At 47.2% G+C, this 24,752-nt stretch overlaps 2 protein-coding genes across 2 annotated transcripts; one reads left to right on the top strand and one right to left on the bottom strand.

Annotated features, from left to right (window-relative positions):
- Positions 1-286: 286 nt before the first annotated feature.
- LOC128720102 (zinc finger protein 2-like) lies at positions 287-1,753 on the top strand. Its single transcript, XM_053813748.1, has 3 exons — positions 287-366; positions 430-577; positions 678-1,753. Exons 1-3 carry the CDS (start codon positions 347-349, stop codon positions 1,290-1,292), a joined length of 783 nt encoding a protein of 260 aa, XP_053669723.1. The 5' UTR covers positions 287-346; the 3' UTR covers positions 1,293-1,753.
- A 2,877-nt stretch (positions 1,754-4,630) lies between these two features.
- On the bottom strand, positions 4,631-24,237 carry LOC128731568 (DNA-binding protein RFX2). Its single transcript, XM_053824698.1, has 8 exons — positions 23,845-24,237; positions 23,532-23,778; positions 9,362-9,455; positions 8,145-8,520; positions 6,718-6,825; positions 5,952-6,545; positions 4,900-5,883; positions 4,631-4,741 (listed from the first exon to the last, which is right to left on the bottom strand). The coding sequence occupies exons 1-8, from the start codon at positions 24,235-24,237 to the stop codon at positions 4,631-4,633; spliced, it is 2,907 nt and encodes a 968-aa protein (XP_053680673.1).
- Between the last annotated feature and the right edge of the window lie 515 nt (positions 24,238-24,752).

Here is a 24,752-nt window from a genome sequence, read left to right on the forward strand (position 1 = left end):
AGTACCAGTAATTTTCATAATGCTGTGGATGGTTACGACAAGTCTTAAAAGGCGCCATCATCCTCGCCGTAAATGGGTGGACCCATGAACAAAGACGCACAGCTGATGGAACATACGCCGGTGTTGGTGCTAACTATTATCCACCCATTCAAACAGGCCAAACAGGGTTGTTGTTAAACAAAGCCGTTACTAACGCGTTTCAGCGCCAAGCGAAAACAGCACAAGTTGTGAAATACACAATTACAGACACAACACAAGCAGCAATCGGACGGGTTGCTTGGACGACTCAACAGTAAAATTTAGCAGCAAGTTAGCCGTGCAGCCGCGAAAAGTTCATTCAACTGCAATGGAGCCCTCGATGGAGATGTAAGTAGACCCCGTTCGGTACGCCCTTTGCTCGAGGTTAACTGTCATCGTTCTTTTCGATAGCCCTACCGCCGGTCCGGAAACGTACTGTCGCCTTTGCCTTGGCAAAGATGGCCTCTTGGGGGTGTTTACATTGGAGCGTGTTTCGACGGAACCGAGTGGCGGATCAGCCGAACTGGTTGAGAAAATCTACGAGTGTACCAACATCAAGGTAAGCGTACGAATGCCAACCCAAGGTGGCCTTGAGTGGATTGCATCTTCGCGAAGATGGCGCATCACTTCTTCATGAATACATCGTCCCTTATTTTTAGCTCTCAGCGCAGACTGACGCGACCTGTGCCATCTGTGGCCGGTGTTTGCAGGCGGTGCGGGATTTCTACCATTTTCGTGTGCGCAGCAACAAGGTGAATGATCTCATCCAAGAAACGACGGTTCTGGCCAGTGGTGATGGTACCGAGGACGTGAAGCGTGACAGTGACACGGCCACCAACGCTAGCTCGGCGAGCGACGAGGAAAAGCGACCTGCGTCCCGACCGTTGGTTCCGGTTGATCCTGCGGTCGGTGAACGGAAGCACCACCGTTGCCGATACTGCCCAAAATCCTTCCGGACGGAGGCCGCACTCACCGAGCATCGTAATCGAGTTCACGTAGCCGGACGTCAGCATCATTGCCCCAACTGCCTGGCGCAGTTTCAGCACGCACCGTCGCTGGCTCGACACGTGCGAAGCCGGAGCTGCTTCGCCTTTACCCGGTACCGGTGCCGAGTTTGCAGCGAAAGCTTTACCGATCGCGATCAGTGGGCCGTCCATATCCGGATCCACGCCAAGGACTTCCCCTACCAGTGTCCCGATTGCTGGTCGCAGTTCAAACACAAGGCCACCCTTCGACGTCACGCCAATACCGTACATTTGCTGGTCCGTGCTTGAGGGTCTGTCGTGTTGCAAAATTCTGCTATACCGATGTGGAACACGCTCAATGAGAGCCATGAATTGTCCCACATTGTAAACTGATAAGCGCTAGAAGGCCGAACGGGAGATGTAGATGTATGTAACACCATGCATGCAATGCAAACGCATTAGTTCCGAAGTAAACTGTTAACATCGGGAGGGCATTAGACACGTCGCCGGAGAAAAGTATGATGACGACCGGCTGGATAAATAATTTCGCGTCTGAATCGAATCGTCACCAAGATGACGCGCGTAGAATCAAGTCGGTAGAACTAGAAGGGAGCTTACAAGGCCACCAGTCAACCCGTCTCGAGTACGGTGTGTTCAACTCGTTTAGTAGTATGCCTTGTACAACAATATACGATCGAGAGCAGGCTCCGCGTGATAACCAGTGCCGACAGGCGTTGAAATATGACTTTGCTTACTTATAAGTTAATTTTAGCAATAAAAACTGCATAGATAGGAAATACGTTCGGTTTGTGGTAAATAAATGAAAAAATATGCTTCAATCGATGGAATCACTCTCATCTGGCATAGTTGTAATTGTTTAATTAATGGCTACAGCTTCGTTCTGGAACATGCAACCCTGTGTGATCATGAATAGAATCAATCATCCCGATCATTAGAAGCGAACGCACGAAAGAAACCTTCAAAAACGGCAACGCCAAAACGCTCCGAATCAGCTGATGATTTACACATTAGTACCAGGCTAGCAGGGAATCCAGCAGTCAGCTCGCCTATGACGTCATGGTAATGTGAATTGCAAGGGGAGACAGAAATATAGATCCGCTACATGAGCCGCTGTTCACTGTGAAAGCGAGAGAGCACTTGTTCGTGAGAGAGACACCCGCATCCAATCCGGCGATGATTGTGCGTTTGCAGCAAGAGCGAGATAACATGACAAGAGTGTAACGATCGCAGGCAGCCTCTTCGGATGCATGATCTCCTAGTATTATCACTGCCCACATGGGTAGGAAATCCGGCGAGCGCAAAACGACACAAAATGCTATTCTGCGTTCTCAACATTACTCACCCGTTTCGATTTACAACGGCGAATGCTGGACTAGTGTGGTTATTACTTCCACAAAGATTAAAGAGATTTTAAGCAATCGTTTGGTTCGGTTTACACATCTTCGTTTTATTTATTTCACTCAAATAGTTTCGAAGGGATCGTTCCGGTACATAATTTCTATACAATTTTTTGCGTTTTGTATGTTTTCTTTTGATTTAAAATATATCATCGCGGTTGCATGGGGGAAAACAACAAATGTACATCCTACATACTTCGAATGCAATAAATCGGTGCAGTCTATCCTTTAGTTTTCTTGACTGTTATGTTGTCTAATTTGTTTCCATTTAGCTTACCGCCTCGACCAAACTGTTCAATTAGCGATTGACTTGTGTTTATTAAAATAACGATAAAGAAACGCCGGCTGCGTGCACGCTCCACTGAGCGGACAATTAAAACTCAATCGAAAAATAATTGCACAGTGTTTAAAACACCCAGATGGCATCCTAATTCGCACGCACGCACTTTTCGCTTGCCCGAGGACACCATCCAGGCCACTTTTGTTGAAATTGCATTTTTTGGTAAATTACGCTTACATCTATGACTCGCCAGATACTTCGCTAGCGCAAGGTTTTGCTCGTTGCATTCCTTTCGATCCGTTTTTATTTGGTTACTTTTGCGACTAGATGGAATCGATTCTGGATGGGCACCTGTTTATCTGGCGGGTGGGAATATAAACCGAGCATAATTTAAACATTCTCGACCGACATTCACGGTCATGTAATGGCATTTATATAATTAACTCGTATCACGATTAGATGAATCGTCGGCCCGACACACCTACCTCGAGAGTTTATCCGTGCAACCAAGGGGGCAGACATATCCTTTTTCAACAAGCCGGAAACCCATCGCGCAGTACCAGTAGCTCAAAGGTCATATGCATCGATTTTTGTAATCTTTAGCTGCTAGCGTACGCTTGTATCGCAATAAACGTGATTCACAAGCTCATGAATAATCTATACTTATTATATAAATGTAGCAGTTTTTTTTCTATAATCTACCATATTTTTTCTGATGATCACGAGACAGGCACATACATATTTAATAATCGGTACAAGTTGAATCTCCCTTACATCATTTATACTCTTTCAGCTCTCTTTTCCCAAACACTCCAGGAAAGCTCTAATTTCTACCCGATACAAATCGCGCTCCTGTTTTCTAATTTAACGCATTCTTCGGACTCGGCATGGTGGCTGAACTCTTGGGAAAGTGCATGGGGGCCACCTATTTGTAACACGGTTGCCCAGTAAATATATTCTTATTCTATTTCAGGCTGTGTTACTTTGCGGCCAATCACTCACTGCGTTTGAAGCGTAGTGTTCTGATTGCAGCCGTTACGGATCTAGCTCTAGCTGCCAGCCGCCAATATAAACGATCGATCAGATGTACGGCTCAAGATAATGTACAATTTGTGTTAACGAGTAATAACTTACGATCGATCCATTCCCCGCCGTGCCAAGACCATGCAACAGTAGCCCGAGTGCGTTCTGCCCTTCAAATCAACCAACGCTATCTGATAAATAATTAATATAGGGCTTGTTTTGCACGCTTTAAAATTAAAATAGTCAACAAAACTACACGAAACACAACCGCAATCTATCTCTGGCAACCTCATCACGTGGCACACACGGGCCACCTAGGAAGCCACCTAAATTGCAATAAATAATAAATAATCGTATATCTATCGGAATAAGTGAAACCCGCCAATTTATCGTTATACTAATGATAGCAATTGATTACACGACGATGACTAAACCAGACAACCAGACAGCTTTTCCATCGCGACGCCGAGACTAATTCGTCCGTACTACTCGAAGTTTTGGTAACAGTTGTGCGTAAAAACGTGGTCTCGCCGACCAAATCAATCCGGGAGAAGGACCGTACAAAACTGGAGGTTACACTGATTGCGATGAAAGTGCCCAAAAAACAACGTCTTTTTCCTTCTCCCGAGTGAAACCGTATGGCAGACAATGCGGTACGACGTAGCCGTTTCGTGCAACAAGTACAGGGATGCAGGCGTGCCGTGGAGTGCGCTAAATGCAAGCACGACATACGATGTCTGGGAACGTACAAGTGCTGGTTTTTTCTTCGTTGAGCTCTACATTTACGGTCAGTAGAAAGGAATGCTTTAAACCGGCGGACATTTTACCGCAGTAGAATTACACCTCAGGTTCGATCGCTTCGCACAGCATCACTAGCGAGATGGGGTCGCATAAACGAAAGATGAAAGCGCTTCTTGTTTAATTGACTAACTGCGCATTCTCTTTGCGCTGGGCTCCAGTTTAACGTTCACCATGCCATATTCGGTGCTGTAGAGCATGCGATCCAAATCGTCCTGCACGGGACGGGAATTTATTTTCTAAAATAGAAAAAAAAGAATGTTATTATCTATTTAGCAAATTTGTTTTGCAAAACTACTATTCCTGGTTTAGCTAACATATTCATCATTTATTCGAGGTAGGAGATAAGATAAAACGTCATTACTGCGTGCCAGAAATACTATATCGCTATATTTACCTCCCCCATAACGGCAATCGGCGTGGTATTGGTCGCCTTCGCAACCTTATGCTCAATGATGAAGAACATGTACTCGTCGTAGAGCAACCGTATGAGATGAAAGCTGCCAAAGCTCCCAGCCGAACGCAGCGTCAGGTCACGGATAACCATCGAGCTGTAGAAGCTCCACTTGAGCAGGAACTGGCGGGCAGCATGCACGAAACTCGGTTTGCCCCGGTACTCCTGCAGCGCATCATCCACCACATTTTGCAGCCAGCCAGCCCACTGCTCGAGCGTGTTCTGTTGCTGCAGTGCTGCCTTGAAGTCGTTCTCCAGCCGCTGCACGATCGCGGTGTCGCACTGGCAGATCCAGGACGCCTGCTCCTGCACGTTGCGGAAGTCGACCCGGTTCAGGTCGCTCAGCATCTGCGCAATCTGCGTGCCATTCTGCAGCACGGCCCGGGCGGCCTGAGCCAGGTGATTAAGCGAGGTGTAGCGGCGGAGCGTCTGCCCAAAGGCGGCCACCGCTGACAGTTTGATCGCAACGATCGGTTCCGGACAGCCACCCATCGCGGACGTCAGCCAGTTCTCGAGGTTCTTCGCGAAGTTTCGGATCGCTTGCGTTAACCCGGTAGGGATCGGTCGCAGTACGTCCGGTATCAGTACGTCCACCATGTTCTGGTAGAACTGAAGATCGACGTGTTTCACGAACTCCTGCACCGGTTCACACTGCGTAAGAAGATACAGCTTCTGCTTGCTGAGGTACTTTTCCTCCTCGCACTCGTCCCCGTTGTTGTTGTTGTTCTCCGCACGCCAAAACTCACGCCACAGCGACTCGATCATGTTGAAGTCGAGATTTAGTATCGCGTCCAGGAACGCCTCGCAGTGCTCGCGGTAAATCGAACGCAGCGTGTCCACGTCCTCCATCGTGATGTCGTCCGGTAACGGGTGTATCATGTCGATCATCGGGAACTGCGGTATGGCACCATTCGGATCACCAAGGTACTGAAAAGCGAAAAAAGAGCGTTAACGTGTTGTAAAATCAACTTCCTTTAGCGTTCAGCAACAGTTACCTGTGCGCAGGTCTCAGGCATTTCTGCCTTGAAGCTGTTCTTCTTTCCTCCACGTCCGTGGTGCATTGACACTCCATGACCGGCACCTCCTCCTCCGACTCCACCACCTCCATGCTGCATGTGACCACCTCCACCGTGAGCCATGGCTCCGCCGTTGCTGCCCTGCAGCCCGTTGCCAAGATTACCACCGTTCGGGCCATGCATACCACTGTTGCCACCGTTGGCACCTACTCCTCCACCGCCTCCAGTAGCTCCAGTTCCTCCGAGCCCATTACTACCACCCAACTGCTGGTGATGTCCTCCCATCAATCCACCAACCCCAGACGCATGTTGCGGTTTGCACTCGATGGCGTGGACCAGCGGAGATGTCGGCTTGATGCGGATACCGTAATAGTGATACTTGCTGTTGCCACGTGTGCCCAGTCGGCGGGTTCGCAGTCCGCTAAACACCGATCGGATCAGCTTACCGAAGCTTGCCGCGTTGACCGCGTCCAGCTTGTTCTCGTTGCAGTGCCACATGTAGTGATTGTACAGCGTTGATCGAGGCAGGCTAACGCCATCCGCTGTTTCGTAGTTTTCCATCAACCAGTTCACCTGTTGGAGTGTAAAAGAAGTACGCTTTAGAACGGATCGTTGGAAACACTGACAGATAAGATCGCGGAAAATTAGCCTCCACCGAATCGCTGGTGGACGAACCAAAATTGAAACATTAGAAGGATGCCGCTGCAGGATTTGGCAAATGATGGCAGAGATTAGGCGACCTTACCGTGGCGGGCAGAACGCGGGCCGCGTGGGTCAGGCTGGATGTGGGATCGAGCTCAGGGCCCGATCCTGCGGACGAGGTTTGGTGCGCGTGCAAATAGGACGCTACGTCCTGGATGTTGAATGGAGGTTGATGATTGTTAAGGTGAGTTTCATGGAGCCGAACGGTAAGCATAAATGAAGGGCAGACAGACAGCGTAAGCAGTGTTGGAAAGAGAAATTGAGAACGAGATAGAGGAGCAGAAAGATAAAAAGAGAGGAAAAAAGAGAAAGAGCAAAGTGTTAGCATTTTTGGTTGGTGCATTTGGGAAAAAGGAGTTGAATGAAGCATTTTTGCAAAACGACGAAGAATAGTGTGTAATGACGAAAAAGAACAGTTGAATTGATGCTACAGCATTGACTACGATTGAGTAATTGAAACTACGATTTATGCAGTTTGAGATCCAAAGGACATCGGGAAAACCGAAATTCTGAAGCCGAGAATATTGACTGTGAGGTTTGTAAGATGCAATGAGAATTGTCTCTAAAACTAGATCTATCTTAGATGTGGAAAATGAAATGTGCTGTATAATCCTATAACCTGTGGGTGAAATAGAATCCTATAACTTGTCTTACATATCAAAGAACATGGGTAAACAGTAGATAAAATTAAAACATATACGTAAAATTATTATATGCGGTAAGTACGGTAATTACGAGTACAACGGGTAGCGATCGCTACACTTTGTACTCGTAAAAACATTATTAAATCAATACGCAAAGGCAGGAGGGCATTCCCGTCGATATTATTTGTCAATCGTTTTCCGCTTCTGACCGGCTCAAATGGGCAAGAAAAACCGCGCAATCAGTATCACCGAGCTGCAACTAATTCGCCTGGTGCGGGAGTTAATTAAATAACAACTTGTTCATTGGAGCGCAAAAAAACATATTGGAAAACAAATAAAACCTCCGTTGATCCCCATGCGTAAGGATTCCGTGAATGCACACCGGCACGTAAACGCAGAGGGAAAACGCAAACAAGCAGATAAAACTCTCCACCACGAGTCCGGTTGCACAGCGTGCACATTTCGGGAGTAACCAAAAGCCAAAGCGAGTACGAGGACTTGTAAAAATGGCGGTCCATCATCCCGCTGCGACATGGCGCCCATCAATTAGCGTTGCGAACTGGTCGATTGCAATCACCCATCCGTGTGCAGGCGTTCACAGACGCTCCATCCGCATCATCCAGCGGTCAACCGCAGGTACTTCTGCGGGTTTTGGACGCCGCGTTCGCTTCGGTGGAGCGTCTGCGGGTTTTGCACCCCAATTTTGAGCAGCTCAAGGGATGCGCGTGCTGTTGATTGCGGTTTGCCGATAGCATCGATCCCTGACTGCCATTATTTCGAACACGCGACACAGCCCAACCCAATGGCGTGATGCTGCGATACCTACCGTCATGTTTTGTGGCGAAGAATCGGACTGTTGCTGTTGCGTGCCTGAAGTGCTACCGTTGCCACCGCTGCCCAACAGAACCGCCTCGTCAACCGGCACGATGTACTGCTGCTGTTGGTTGGCAGCGTTGCCGGTGGATCCTCCGTTTCCGGTCGACACGGTTCCGTTCGCGGTGACGCCGGTTGGGCCAGCTCCCGCTGTGCCGGTACCATTGGCCGCGACATTTCCCGATCCGGTGGTGTCCGCGTGCGCATTGCCAGTTCCGGCTGTGCTGTAATTGCTGCCGGTCGCGTAATATTGTTGCTGTTGCGTTTGCTGTTGTTGCTGTTGTTGCCCATTCGTACCGTAATCTCCGACGGTGTAGAGCGGGTACGCCCTGTGGAGTGATCGATATTATGAGCAAAGTTGCTTGCCTTGTTTAATGCGAAACCGAATCGGAAGCTTGTGCCCCTTTATGCCAGGAAATACTACATTGTGAGAAAATGGTATAAAATTCTTCTCGCAACATTGTTTGCATCGACAAATTGTTTCCCGAGAAATCAAATATTGAGCCTATCAATAAAAGAGTAGCTCCCAACAGCAGTGCATTGAAGTGTATGAAGATCTAACGCTACATGCCACCTGATATGTCAGTACCTGTTGCGAGCACATCCTAGAGACCACTGACTATGAGTTGGTTATAAATTAGCTTGTTCCAAAAAAGTAACTAACAAATATGTTGGTTTGAGTTTTTGAAATATGATATGCTTGACTTGTACTGTTTTTCATATTTTTAGGAACTACATGAGCTTGAATGTATTATGTGAGAGCAATAAAAAAGAAGTTTTCATTTGTTGACACATCATTGGAACATATTTCCTTGAAAGTACACACTGAAATGTACCCAGGCTAGAACTTATATCGACCCCTATCGAGGAACTTAGCCGAAAACTTTTGTTTTGCTACCGTAATAAAGGTTTAAAAATTGTGTGATACCAACAATCCTGGAAACATTAAAAAAGCAGGCGCATTTGTGAATTTACTATTTTGAAACCTGTCTACTATTTACTAGATAATTTACTGTTGTGAAAACAATGGGATGGAGCAGTTTTCTGTGCGTATTGTTAACAAATTGTCCTTTATGTTAGCCATAAAGAAATCATTTTTGAGAGTTTCTGAGTGTTGCTAATAAAAAAAGATCAGTTTGTAAAACAGATAACAATAAGAGACCGACTTACATTTGCGTCTGTCCCTGACCGGAAGTGTTGTACATATCCGAGTCGACATATTGCACGTAGGTGTGGTGACTGGGAACGTTTTCGGGCGACGAAACTGTGGAATAAAATTAAAACCATGCATTATAGTTGCGTAATTGCTTGTTGATTGTCCAATGCTACAATGGTTTCAATTGAAACAGGAAGACGATTGCTGGCTCAAAATTCCAACTTAAATAGGTACAACTTGACAGCGGTAATGCGCATTGAAAAGCAGCATAATAAATCGGATTACACAATTTTATCAGAGGAAAAAAGATCCTTCTGCCAACGTGGGTGTTTCACATTTGATGGATCCATTCTGTGGGACGTGAAAGCAATATACCATGGTGGGAGGATTTGAAATAATCTTTACGTGCGTATGGAAGTGGACACGTCGGTGAGTCTCGATTTTTGATTGCCATAATTGCGAATGATTCCAATTTCAAGCTTCTCCACGTCCAGACCATTACCCATTTTAATCGTCATGATACAGCGCGGCATTTCCATTACTTTTATTTGTGCTATTTAAATTATGAATCTACGCACACGGGCGAATGAAGGGGACATAATTTAGATAAGTCTTATGCATAGAACCATAACGCAGTGACATAAACGGAAACGTGCAGCTTATACACGGAATGGCCTTGCGGCCATTTTGTTTTTTTCTCCCTCGAACGTGGACGGAATTTTCCGTCACTCTCGCTTTCTCTTACTCGTTCGCGTTCGCGCATATACGACACTACCTCAAGCTGTTTCACCCTCTTTATTCGGCAGCGCTCCACTTCAAGCGAATTCCAGATGGCCGCGGACGCTTCCTTGCTGTACAGAACAGAGCAGTAAGGGACTTGTTCGGGACGGAGGACGCCAGATTGGCAATGCAAAAACATCGGTTCGACCCAACCAACACCCTCTCGCAAAGGATGCTGTCTATTACGAAGGAAGCCCGCGAAGTGAGGCAAAGCTGCTCTCTACCTTCCACCCTTACGTTTGATTTTAGCATCAGCTCCCCCAAACCCGTTGGGAGACCCTTTTGCGAAGCCGAAAAGAAGAGCCACAGGACAATATCACGATTTTTTTACCCCACAGTCAGCGTAAATTCAGCGTTCCGTTCGCTTCCACCGGATTCCGGCGATTCGCAGTTTGGGTGGGAGTATATTTTTGGATTTGCACCGGCAAAAGCCCGAAACCCGGAACCCGGAACAAACAGGAACCCGCTCGACGGGATCTCGGATTGAATAGTGGCTTTGGAAGGCTCACCTAGGACGGGCCAGGTGGAGGGCGGATTTTTCATTTCCTTGAAAGTATTTTTATTCTCATTTCATTTATGAATAGGAAACATTGCACGCACACTCGCAGAAACACCACTTGGCGATATTAACCGAAGCCGGTGGGGGCTTTGTCGCATGGATCGCGGTCCATTGCGCCGGTGAAGGCAATGCAGGACCTGGCCGGGCGTATGAAAGACGAGTTTTTCATCGCTCCATGCGAGACCAAGCTAGCGAGCCGCCGTGGAAAGTCACGGCAGGCAGCGGGAATGTATTTGCGCTAAAGGAAAAAGAACGCCACAGCTACCCATTCCCAGCAGCCAGCAGCGTCCAGTCCAGCGCAAGGACCGATGAGGGCTTTTTGTGTGTTCTCTCGGTGTGGCTCCGGCACCGTTTCGCTTTGTGTGTCGCTGTTTTTCCGACGTACAACGATGGTACGGTGCGGGAAGATGGGGAGCATTTACTTCAAATGCCGGGATCGGCGGAATAAAAACAAGATCATGCAGCAGATAGACCGCGCTCGGGTCGGAAAATTCTAGTGAATAGAAGGTTGGCCTAACGGGAGGCAGCGGATGCGAACGGGGAGCGCAGAGAGGTCGCTTTCGTATTTTCCCTTAATACCAAAACGCCTTTCAGATGGGTTCATTGTTTTCGTTCGGGGGTGGGCATTCACAAAGTTTTACGACCCAGCGAGGCAACCGTGGGTCGATTTGCTGCGAAATGGATGCGCCAAAATGGAGCGCGTTCCGGTCGTGGAAAATTTTACTGGAACGATTACATTTCACATGTTTTACTATCTCTCGCCTTTGTGGGTGACGCATGAGAGCCTACCTTATTAACGACAGTTCGTAGAAATACGTTCCTACGGCGTTAATATTTGCAGACGAAAAAATTGATGAGTAATAACATAGCAGAGCAACAGCACCAGCAGTTCAGTGTTGAATATTGCGTTTGAAAAAGTTGCGAGGTCGCTGAGCCTGATGCTTTATATCTTCAAGAAAACATTCATCTTTGATGTGAGTAAAGTTTCATCTATTTTTTTGTTTTAGTTTATAAATGTCCGCTAGGTAATCCGCTTCTGGATCAGAATTTTACAAAATATCGATCAGCATCGTCGAACAAACAAAAACTAAAGCATTTTTTGATAAAAAAAAACCTGGTCGAAAAGGGTCGCTCGGTATCGGTAAAGTATTCCAGATCATAAAAAAACCTGGGGCATTTATAAAAAAAGTCCTCAGTGCGGTCCAAAAAGCTGTACATCTAGTATCGTAAAATTCCAGCAGCGCGATCGGACATGGCGATTCGTTGCGGGCAGCACCGTGACTCAAAACAAGACCAGATAGATGCATTCGTAAAGGGAAAGCTGCACTTTTTATAGCTGGTCATTTTAGCAAAAAAACAATACAGCTCAAGAAAAAAACTCATGCAGCAAAGCCAAGCCATCCGTGCGATGCACGAATCGATGCAACCGAAAGCGTAGCCCTTTCCACAAGCGAGCTGCGAAGGAAGGCAAATCGAAACAACAGCAAACCGTCACAACGACGAGACACTCCACCGTGGCCGGGGTTTTATTGCACCAATTTAAACGGCCACAGCCACCGTGTTGCCGTCATTCCGAGAACAGAAAGCGTACCGTACAGGCTCAGAATGTCCCGCTCGAAAGGAGCATGTCCTTCGGCAGGCGAGGGATCTGTGTCGTGTCGAACAATCGAACCCGGTCTGGGATCGGTGCGCACTGGGATTCTGAAATCGAAATCGCATAGCCAGCCGCGACTGCATTGGTCTGGTGGTGCAATAAAGCGATAAATCCATCGCCTCCTGGCAGGCACGCACGGGAAATCATGTCAAACTTTCGGGCGATTCCAGCGAAAAGTGGCAGCCGGAAATTTGGTTTTATGTGCACACGAGGCACAAACGCTTGGGATTGTTTGAGAGATGAAAAAAGGCGAGGAAGGTTTGAAATTCACACAATATTGGTGAGTTGTGGCGCGGAGATAACCGCGAATAGTTTGCCTACAAAAGCTGGCTAATCCTAGCTAATGCTCGCGACAAATTAGAGTATCTACGTACACTAACCCACGAGAATGCCATCAATATTCGAAGCCTTGCTGGTAATATGCCACGGGGCGTAATGAATGATTCCAAATGAGCGACAATGCAACGTTTATTGAAGTACAGCCAGCTATTAAAACGGCCTTTGGCCATTCTCGTGTAAAAAGAATGAACGAATAGAAACAGGACGAACAAAAAACACTCATAACAGGCGAGCCATCTCGTTACGCCTCCATCTCCCAAAGACCAGAGAAGCAAACAATGGCGACCAAATTCGATTAGCAATTTGTGTGCACGCGTATTGGCTGCGTGTGTGTGTGTGTATTTGTGCGTCATTTCCCGACGGCGCACAAGATGGTTTTCCTCTCCGCGGCCATTTTGCTGGCAAGCGCCACATTTTGCAGCCGTTTCGCAATCAAAAAGGAGCTCCACAGATGACGAAGGACATAGCACACAAACACACTCACACGCCGCTATCAGATGCTGAGCTCGCCCGCCTAGTGCCAGTGGGGGATTGACTTTATGACGAGCGCATGCCATGGACGAAATCGTCGAGCAGCGGGAAAATATGCGACCGAATATAGAGGGGTTTTTTCTTCCTCCTTCGAGAATGGCACCCCTATAACGCTAGCGCAACCCTCCAGCCAGGATTCGCTGCCGGCCCCACCCAAACATGCTGGCCGTAAAAAAGAACCCAAGTGTGTACAAACAGCGAAACGTCATACCGCCTCATATCACAATAAAGCCTAAGGACGCCTCTGCTAAGCCATCGGGGGCGCGCGCGCCCGCACCCGGGGTCATAAACACATAAAAATACTAATGCACTTAGTGTTTTTTTTCGCTTGGTCTGTTTGTGGCACCACCTCCACGCTAGTGATGCCTGGATCAACCGAAACGAGTTGTTCTAAAGCCTTTATGTGTCGTTCCCAGCGTTGCCTAAGGGGGTTGGCGAGCGAGGGTGCGTTTTTCATCCACGGGAGGCGCGCTGTCCACGTGTACCAGGGGATGTTGAACGCAGGGGAGGCCACAAGGCGGCTATTGTTATTGCTTAGCTTAAGCGGAGGGAAAATATTAACCTCCCCGTCAAGCACATCGTCCAGCACAAGGATGCACACTAAGGATTGCTCTCGAGCGTCGGACTGTTCGGGAGGTGGGCGAGGATGGGGTTGTAAACATAAATTTAATGTTGATTGGATTTCTGCGAAATGGCACCACATATAACGCAGCGGTGGGTGGATCTACGAGCCGCGGAGGATGGCCGAAACGATCCACCGAAGCGGCGCCATAAAGCAAGCCCGTGCGCGAATTAAATCCGCCATTATCGTAAACCCGCCAGTGGAAGCTAGTGCTAGCGACTGATGAAGGAAAACCCCTACGTACCACCTCTCGTCGCACCGTTTTCCATCTCGAGGACTTTTACGCAACGGCCGTAAAGTTCAGCAACAAAATGAAGATTGTGTCGACATTTGCAGTTTAGTGCCGTTCCTCGCAACGTGCCCCCAAGTGCTGGGCAATTAATATCGGAAAATTATGTTTCCACGTCCGAGATCGAAGCCGTTTCTGACTAACAAGAAAAGAATACCCAACTGACACGGTAGCCCGCAATTTGAAGAAGAGTTTATGGACGTGTGAGGACAAAATGGTGTGAAAATGTGTCTCATTAAATTACTTCTGATGGAGGTTTCACGTTTTGCGTTCATTTGGATCTCGAAATACTTTCGTCCAATCGTTCGTTGGGGAAGCATTTGAAATGATCCCGTTTCTATGGAGTAATGAATCTGCCATCGATTATCTTGATAATAACAGTAATTGCAGCCAATTTGTCAAATCGAGATATAAAATGAAAGTTACAAAAACAGTAAGAGAACAGAAAGATAAAAACAAAAGCTGTGTTGTATACGTTACATGAGTTATGCAGCGAGTAGGATTTTCCGCAGTAGGACATGTTATTGCAACGCCTGTTGTACATCATTGCGGCTGGATTGATACACAGATGGGATCCTGTTTTTTTTTTGTGAAACACAGCAATACGTGCACGAGCAGCACTATGAAAAGCAGGTATTTTTTGTAAGCAGCTTCACTCCGTCACTTAAGCAACGCGACAATATTGTCTCTGGAAATCGTTCACAAGCACTTGAGGTGGAAGCCAGAGAATCCCCGAGATTCGATCGATGGCGAGAAGTTCGGTTTCCAGAGCCGTCGGCCGTTCAAAGTGGATTTCATTCACCGTGCCCCATATTGGTACGCGTCTCAAGGACAACCAGAGCTCGTATTCTCAGCCCCATTCACCAGGAACAGGACATGTAGATGCACTTGCCAGTTAGGTGGGTGGTGAATGCAACGTAAAAGCCCACCTGACCTGCAGGACGATTGGCGGAAGGCTGCAGGCTTTACGCAGCCCGATCGTGTCTGCTCCGCTCACCAGGTGCTTCACAGGAAGTAACCATAGGATCCTGTTCAAATGTAGGTTACAACATCACCGACCCGATGCTACACGAGCCACTCAAGAGGGGTTCGATCCTTGGTGGATGGCCTGATTTCGTAAACAGGCTCCGAGTGCCCGTGGACCCGTTGGAAACAGGACGCGGGAGCATGAACTCGAAGATTGGCCCAGTGCAGGGTAGAAAGGCGACGTCTCCAGGACCCGCAATCGAAACGAATCAATGGCGCTGGTAAGTGAAATTGATCCGTTTGACGGTAGCGATGGCGGACAGACAGGTGGGTTGTGCAAATCTTCAGGTCCTGAGCCACCCGTTGCTCATTCTCGCACGCTTGGCGCTCTCTCACTCTGTCTGATTTGCGTGGTCTCTCTCTTTCTCTTTCTCGCTTTCTCGCTCACTCTGTTTCCGTTTGGCGTGCCAGCGAGACTGCGAAGCTTCTCTATCGCATTCTGTCAGCCATCGATGGTAACCAGATTCCCTGATGGTGATGATCCTTCGGCCGGTGCCGCCGAGAGTGAAAGTGAGTTTCGATTTCCTTGTTCGATCGATGCGGCCGGCTCCGTCGCTAAGCCACTCGTGTGTCGACCGTGATGGGCAGGCAACGGCTCAAAGGGTGGGTAACACATGCAGATCCGGTTCCGGGAAGCCAACCTGTTGGCAGCAAGGGCGTTTGTTTACCAGGACGACTCTGTACCAGCGCCTGAGCGAGCTTCTGGAACGGCGGGTTGTATTGTACTTTTGCGAGTGCGAGATTTAAAGTGATGCAATTCGCTATGTTCGAAGCTTAAACTGCCACGACTCCTGGTGACGAGAGAGATGCGAGCTTTCTTGGCGATAATCAACGCGAAAGAAAAGCCGAAAATAAAACGAAAAACTATCCACAACACCCCCGACACACCACTCGCACCGGTTGCAAAATTACAGCCTCACAATTCACAGAAAACACCACACTTGTCCTAAGCACGCCCGGTGGAAGAAACCGAGGCGTTGCAAACCACACCGGGTTTTCCAGGAATGTCCTGCTAGCGTACGTTTCTCGCGATGGCGACAGCGTGCAGACCCTTAGCAACGGTCCCCGACGACGCGACGGTGTAGAATGAACTGAATTCGATACCGAAATCTATCCCCTGGTGCACCACGCCGAGCTGTTCCGACACAAATTTTCCGCCAACCCAACGGTCTGCGGCAGCATCCGGCAGCATCCAGCCAGCCAGAAGCGAGCATCCCTTTCGCTCTCACGCAACCGTCTCGTTTCGATGACCGCCGCCCGCATTCGGGTGCACATGTTGTAGACCCTCTCGCTCTAGCCACCCTCACTGTCTCGCTTTCGACCGAGCGACGTATCCCTTCCGCATCCGGCGACATCCGCAAGCCAATCCGAACAAATCAACAAAAGCGCCAGGGATGGGTGCGCCCGCTTCGTCGACTACGTCGACAACCGTCGAGCTGACGAAATAGGAACAAGGCAATGGAAAATGGACGAGGTGATGCTTCGACGGCGATTCCTCGTCAGTTGAAACCGTCATTCTCGTGTGACGAAGAGTGTCAGACGTGGTAAGTAGTAAACAAGCGCAAACAAACAGCTTCTTTAAATCCAAAATCAAGCCACCGTCACGGATAAAGTCCTCTTGGAGTCAACCTTCTTCCGACTGTTGCAGAATATCTGGGTAGGTGTGGCCGTTACCGTGTGTACCGTGTTTAGTCCGAAAGAAGCAGCTAATCGCTCGGAGCCCCTGTGAAATCCAAAAATCGTGCTTTATTGTATCATAAGCACATGATACCGAGAACGATATCTCGGAAATTAGACGGCTCTAGATTCAGGTGTCGGTCTGACCGATGGAAACGACACAGCATACGGCTAATTGTTGTTCCGCCGATTTCGTCAATTCGCGGTCGATGGGATGCTGTGACAGACGTGAAACCGATGAAAGGATCTCGATTTCTCGCCGACCTTGACGATTGCGGAGCTTCGGTTTACATCAGACACCTTTTCCGGTAGAGTTCCGCAGAGCATGGACCAAATGAATTGCGGAACGGAACAGTTGATGCCGCTGTTGCAAGCGTTTTAGAAATGGGCGTGACAGAAGCGTCACATCTCTGCCCGTGTGGTGCGACCGGAAATCTATCCCTTGCGTATCCTTGTCACAGCCCTGCGTATCCTTGTCAGTGCTTCATGGATTCTGTAAGCTTAAGCCCCGCCCCGAAACATCGACCAGGCGAGAAAGCGAAATAACCCGAGCGAGCGAGAGGGAGAAGAAAAACATGCGAGATTTTCCATGAAAACTGCAGGCAAGCGCATGCCCAAGGACCAGAGGGCTGGCTGGTACGATGTTTTGATGCTTGGTGAAGGATGATGGCCGTCGTCTTCCTGTCCCGGTGTGCTCTTTGGCAGTGTTACGTCGAGCGGCAGGATCTCCTCTAGCGGTGGAACGGATTGAACGGTCGCCATTCACAAGCACACGTACACACACACACACGCACACCAACATTGCCGGCGTTTAGCATGGGTCGTGGAGAACGCAATCACATCAGTAGTGGCTACTAGAGGTGCTGCTACTCGCCCCGCCGTCACGTGGGTATTTTAAAGATTCCTTATCTCAAAACGTTCACCTGCAATTGTGTCATATCTTTCGCTGGAACATCCAGGATATTGGTGTAGGGGAAGGGATCAGAAGGCCATAACAAATAAAACCCCACTTGTGCCCGGGGAAGTTCATCTTCTGGCGGGTCACCGTAGAACGACCACGCCAGCATACCGCTTACGGAAAGCAAAATAACGTCCATCCTTCTGTCGGAAACGCAAAAATACCGAAAATTTGGTCAAGTGTCAACCATCAACCAAGCAAGGGTTGTAGCAAACGTTCCGTTGAACCCGAGCGGCGGTTGCTTTTGTCCGGCAAGCAGCGGCTCTTATATTAATAGTGGAATGCAATTATTACATCGTTCATGCTGCACTCGCAAGTGTACCGTAGAAACTTGCGAAATAAAGCAAACAACGTCGGCTCAGATGATGAGATCGGTACGTTTTTGTTACGTTAGGAAAATATCTCATACAACAAAAGCTATTCAGGGTGAAAATTTCAATAACGACATATTGCAGAACTAAATTGTTAACTTAAACCAATTTTGTGTGATGTTTAAATTGCAACATAGATTGATAATGAAAAGCAACATACTGGAAAAATGCGTTTGTAAATTAAATTAATCCATTAAAATTGAATGTTGAGCGTATATGTTGTTGGCACAAGTGGAATGGTTAGTTGAATTTATTTTCTCTTGTGTGCTGGCCTATATTTTTAAGTAGGGTTATTATATATGCGCACAAGAAAACACATGTGTGAATACGTTGTCTGCACATTACATCAAATCAATTGCGCCAGAGTAGAGCCATTCAACACTGTTCACACAATGCCATAAACTATACAATAAGACTCCGTTTGTGAACGAAGGCAGGTGTGTCGATGACCATTCAACGATGAAACGATGTGCTACCGTGGAAGGAAAATCCTTCATCGATCTCGATCAGTGCAAGGATTTGCCTCGAACCCTGGCTTTAAAACGCGGAGATAACAATCTGCAATCACAATAGCGTGAGACTGATATCGATCCTTTTGACGGTGAGAACAGGCTCACCTGTTGCTCGCAATGTTCCACGGGTACGGTAGCATCACTGACTCAGTAGAAAGGAGTCGAGAATGAGAAATTGTTATTGCTTATTTTACAATCAACATCGCCTATTTTCCGCTCAGCTCCTCAGAGCGATCGCTATCGGTATCAGTTCGAAATGGGAGCAACAAATAAATATCAATGAATACACGAAACCACGCGCTTACGGAAGGACACGTATGTTCGTATGGGTACAAATGTATCGAACACGTTTCGTCCTCACTCATCACATCGAGTAAAATTCATTTTTGGAAGCGATTCCTCCACCAGCGAAGGCGCGGGTGACACTCATTCAGCCACCTGAACAGCGGGTATCAATTACATGGTCGAGGCACGTGCTTGCATAAAGAAGCGCCTGTTTGCAGGACACGTGTTGCATAACCTGACCCGCTATTCTGTCGGCCGGTCGTGCGTGGGTCCCGCTTTCCGATGCTCTTCATTCGTGAATGTGTACCGCTGCTTTTCGCACAGGTGCAAGGACTCGAGCACCCCTCGGTAACACATTCTCATCGCACGCGATACGGCGAACACAATTAAGCGCCCTCCTTCGCTGTATGTCCGCGAGAAGGATTCCACCTTTCTTTGTTGTTATTATTTTTATTTATTTATTTTTTCCACCCCTATGCATTCGCAGCCGAGCTCAGATGCACCCCTTTAATCTAGTCCGGCTCGGGGCCAGGTACGCCGAGGGCTCACCGGGGGGTATGCCCGCTGCGTAATCCTAATTAATTGATGCGCAAATGTTGTCCGACAGCTACCATCCAGCATATGCTTTTACCCTCCGGTTTTTGCCCGCAACACCGCCGGCAATGAGCTGCCGTCACTTTGCTTCACAACTATACTGGCCACGGATATACCACCATCGGTTGCGCTCCTTGCCGTGAATAGGAAAAGTAAAAAAAATCAATTCAACACAGCAGCAGTCAAGAGTGGCGATGTGCGCGATAGGTACGATATAATTTTCGAGTTGTTAATCCTACCATTATTGAGTGCACGCAAAAAGAGACGAGCTCGGCTGGTGCGGCTGCTCCAGATAGATGCAAGCCTCGACCGTACCATGGGACCCTTGGATTTATCTCGTGCGTGCGGTCCAGCGTACTCCGACCGATCCGCACGAAGAACTGCACCGAAGACCCGTCCGGACGCGTGGAGGGATAATTCTTCCAATCAAGACTAATTATTTCAGGATTACATTCGCTTCACTACACCTCGATACGGCGCTGCTCCGCACGATTCGCGCACATCTCTTGCCCTGCGTGTTGTCGCTTTGCTTCTCGCTTTCGACTGCTTCCCTCGTACCTTTTGAACGAGACCTACATTGAGCGCAGCACATCGCGGGCTCTTCGCTCAAAGGATTTCGATGTTATTGTGTAAGTTTTTGCAGTCCTTGACAAATAAAAAACGAGGATGATAAACCGATCGGGAGATACGTTCGCTGAGGCTCTATCATCTGTTAGAAAAGGGACCGAATGCGACGTACAATATGACAACGTGGGTCATCTGATTTTAGATAAAATGATGTGCGAGAAAGAGAATGATAGCAGAAAACACACAATTTGGAGAATGTTTTACAGGTTTGTGTTGAAAGGAACACAAGTTAGCTCTATATAATTTTGATTGTTTTACAATAAACAATATTTTATTGGGTTATTAAAGAATCCATATCCTGCACGTATAAATGTATAAATTTCTTTTGAGCGTTGTTTTAGAACTAAACTATCTGTTAATAAAAGAAACAGGTTTTAAGAAAAGGAATTGTGACACAATTATGATCCACCAAGTCGAAACCGTCAGGATATTAACAAAGCAAATATCATTGTTGTCAACTTGGATGGCTCAACTTGATTCTATGGCAATTTCTGTTCCAGCTACTGGAAGGCGTCATATGAACAAATATCTAAAGAAAGAAACGGCGTGTCCAGGATATATGGAAACAACTTGCGAACGCGGGAAATATCGCTTCCGCTGGTAACGACAATTTCAGTAAAACTAATTTCCAACGTTCGCTCTATCGGTGCGAATCCACGCTTATTAAGAACAGGCACGACCGCAAACTCTCTTGGCGAAAACTTTCCGCCGGTTCCTGCTGGAAAGCTCCGCATTAGCCCGCACCGGTCCAATCAATTTAGATCAAGAGATAAAACTTTACATCGGCCCTATTTAGCTCCGGCGCTGCTCCCGCTGAGCACCCTCCGCGCAGCGAGATCTGTAGTTAAGAGTTTTAATTAGTTCTAGCTTGCGCGCGGTGAAAGCGTTACCATCCGTCATCATCACGATGCGCCACCATGCGAGGCGTACGCGTGGCTCACCAACCAACACCACGTCGGATGCGCGTGGAACGCCAGGAAATGTTTTTCTCGGAAAAGATTTTCGTGCCACCGCACACATCATCTTCGCGTTCGCAAGTGCCATCGGGTATGACAGGATCATCAGATCGTGAGGACAGCAGGCTTCGTTTGCGGCGGTGACATGTCAGGCGAGTGTCTTTGTCGGGAAGACAGCGAAAAATTTCTTCACCACGGATACTGGAGGGCCATCGCCTCGCGAAATGAGTGAAGCATCGGCTTTCCTTGCGGAATGGGGTGTGATTTTCACCGCACCAGAAGCAAAACCGGTGAGAGCGAAAGATCTTCCACCGAACAGGGGTAGGTGAAACCGTATCAATTTCACCCCAATTACCGCACCAGCCGCTAGCGAGTGCACCGCCGATAATCAGCCCCTTTTTCACGTCGAGTTTGGCTCTACCCGTGGTACTGGAGACGACCTTAAGGGGGTGACCAACGACCCACACCCCGAGGGAAAGGTGGTTAATTTGTGATCCTTACTTTCTTTGACGCGACCCTCTCAGCGGCTTCCCCCGTGCCAGCCTGCCCTAGCCCACCTTGTCCCTGCCACCATGCGTGGCAGGGGGCGAATTTCCACTTGACGAGATAATGAGTGATGAAGAGCAGAAGGTGGGATTACGCCCGTTTTCCCGCCGCCAGCGCCCTGCTAAAAGTGATACATTTAATTGTACCGATGCTGCCGGCCGCGAGCTAAGCTCAACCCGGTAAACGCTTACCGGTTCTGTGCCGGGAGAGATCGACGAGGGTGATGGCCACCGGTTCACCCAAACCCATAGCAGTTCGGTGCGCAGATGCACCGAGCGTGTCTGATTACATGTATTTTGACGTGTTTGACAAGTTTGCGAGCAAAAGGCATCGCGAGCGAGGGTAGCGGTGGTTGGCGGGAGAAGAAGCCGGCCACACGGGCGACGATATCTTGCTATTATAAAAAGGATACGTTTAATTAAGCTACCAGTGATACGATCCTTCGAGGTCGGGGTGCGTTAATGGCTACAGTAAGGGACGGAAGGGGTAGCGAGAAATAGGACGAAATCCAGATAATAATAGATCAAAAGATGAGTTGTTTATCAACACTGATTTGACATGGATGGAAAGATGAGAAAGTGGGATGCGATGCTGCGTGCGTTCGGAATTGTTCATGATTTTGCGATAACTTTCCGGTTTAGACCCACCTGGAGAAGCCAAAGATGGTCAAAAGGAGAAATCATACCGTAAACAAACAAAACAATCTAGTTTTGTTCTATGGGAATAAAAACAACAATTTTTAAAGGCTTGTTTTTTATCAAGGAATAGGATCATTGGCATTTTGATTCCGATGCAATTTAGCAAATAGTTTAATGATTCTGGATGGGCAAATTGCTATACAAGAGTCATAATATTCGCAACACACTATTTGGAATTATTATTGGACAAAATTGCTTACATCGCTGCCTACTGTTACGCAATTTTCGAGGTAGCCACTTTTCACGCATTTGTCTGTTTTGTGCCCAATTTTCCTAATACGGCGTCGAGGAGCGAGAAAATGCGTTTCCGAGAACGATTTACGCACCGCTGCTGCCAGAGTACCTCACGTGTATCCTGCCACTTACACGCAAAGAGGAGCAAGTGGCGTTCGATGGATTGTCGTAATGCTAGCGGTAGTCAACCATGGCGAGCAAAGAGGTGGTACATTGATCATCGCCCTTTGATTCTGAGAACGCAAATCAGTCTGTATGTAACGGCATTAGGATCCATAACGCACGTGTCGTCACGCAGAGTGCCAATTGGCGAAAAGAAATGTTTTGTGATCGGTGAATTTTCGGTGGAGCGCTCGGGTAAACGGGGGCCCTTTTTTCTAGGTCAATAACCTTAAAAATAGCATTTCGTATATTAAATCAATCCTATGTTGGAGTTCTGTTGAACCCGGATGAGCATAGTTTTTTACCATATGAGGAAGGATACCAGCGGACTGCGATGTAGAATTTAAATCATAATCTTACCATCAAGAACATTGTCGGTATATTGTTCTTTTGACAGCTTTGTGCTTTATAAAAGAAACTTTGTGAGTTGTACTGAGTGATACACGTTGTCTTAATAAAATATAACATATAAAAAGAGATGCGTGAATCAATGAAAGTTTCGATGGATATAACCATATGGCACATGATGTTATACCATATTTAAGGTGATTCATACAATTCGTTCAAATACTATATAAATCTGGACAAGAGACATATTAAGAAGTAAAAAGATACATTTAACAAGTGAATGTATAGTAAAACAAGCAACCAAAATGCAATAAGATAAAACAAATATACGATCATAGGCGTTTTATAAGCGGTATTTCTAATATCTCAGAAATGAACACAATAGAAAAGAAATCAAGACAGCACATTTTACTTACCAGTGACGGTTATGTACTGTGGCGTGGCATTGGTGTGGCTTGGGCTCTGTACGACTGCCACCTGGGCAGTCACTTGGGACGTTTCATCTACAATAGTTTCGGATGAGCTGCCACTCTCTGCAACATCGCTCGTGGAGGAATTTTCCAACAGTTTTTCTTTTTCCGACTTCAACTCTACATTATCGCTGTCGTCAGTTATGGGAACGATGTCGATCACGGTTCCGTTAGAGTTTATCACAATTTTCTTCTAAAATAAAGAAACCGTTTAGCTTTCATTTAAAAAATCCACGATGTCATAATAGAAAAGACTTACTTGCTGTATGATTTGCTGCAAAGACAGTCCGTTTGTATTACCCAACAAGTTCATAATATTAGAGTTGTTCGCCAGCAGTGCCGTCGACATGAGAGATCCTTTTACACTTCCATTTTTCAGTCCACCGGTGACAGCGATCGTTGGTAATTGTGAAGTATTGCCAGTTCGGGAAGCCATGACTGGTGTTGTACCAGCGACGGACACCGTTGATGTCTCCGATTCTAAACGGCGCGAATTGTTAGACGACGGTTCAATTTCTCCGTTCTCTGTCACGATCTTTTGTACAATAACGCTTTCGTCGCCTGATTCAATTGTAACGGGAGTAACAGTGCCTCCAACAGTAGCAGGAATTACGGTGATAAAATTTCGTTGTGTTGCTAAACGTGTAGCCATGCTTTCAACTATCGATCAACTATCGTTGTGTTTTACATAAATATTATTTTCTTGCCTGATGGCGAATATTTTGATGGTTTGTTCGTCAACCTTCCCTGTATAGTGATTTCGTTTTTTATAGCCTTCAACAGTATATATTGTTGGTGACAAGTAGTTTAAGCTTTGATATGAAATGTTTTAGAATGATTGGGCGGCACAATTATCACTAGAGTAAGTATGGTTCTGTTGCAATGAGCGTAGTTAATGGTGAGAGCAGACTGACTGCCCCAGTTGAACGACTATGCTTTGTTCCTTGCTGTCAAAATAGTTCACCTATGAATAATTGCTGGAGCTGCTTGTTTCCGGAAAACGTTAGACGAAGTCTGTAAAATCCAAAAAAGAAATAAAAATGAATTAATATAGTTATAATAGCAGCTGATAGAAACCTATTTAAAATACTATTTTCAATACGACGCAGAATGCTAATTATTGAAGGTTCCGTATGTGCGCCATCTATTGGGAGCTTTGAGGAATAG

Source organism: Anopheles nili, chromosome 2, assembly GCF_943737925.1.
Source record: "Anopheles nili chromosome 2, idAnoNiliSN_F5_01, whole genome shotgun sequence".
Lineage (NCBI taxonomy): Eukaryota > Metazoa > Arthropoda > Insecta > Diptera > Culicidae > Anopheles > Anopheles nili.

Excerpts from the sequence above, each read along its gene's own strand:
- LOC128731568 (XM_053824698.1), bottom strand. The coding sequence starts at position 24,237 with ATGGCTACACGTTTAGCAACACAACGAAATTTTATCACCGTAATTCCT. Across the intron at positions 6,826-8,144 it reads CTTCGCCACAAAACATGACG|GACGTAGCGTCCTATTTGCA; the intron begins GTAGGTATCGCA and ends TTCAACATCCAG. Across the intron at positions 4,742-4,899 it reads CGATTGCCGTTATGGGGGAG|AAAATAAATTCCCGTCCCGT; the intron begins GTAAATATAGCG and ends TTTCTATTTTAG.
- LOC128720102 (XM_053813748.1), top strand. The coding sequence starts at position 347 with ATGGAGCCCTCGATGGAGAT. Across the intron at positions 367-429 it reads ATGGAGCCCTCGATGGAGAT|CCCTACCGCCGGTCCGGAAA; the intron begins GTAAGTAGACCC and ends TCTTTTCGATAG. Across the intron at positions 578-677 it reads ACGAGTGTACCAACATCAAG|CTCTCAGCGCAGACTGACGC; the intron begins GTAAGCGTACGA and ends CCTTATTTTTAG.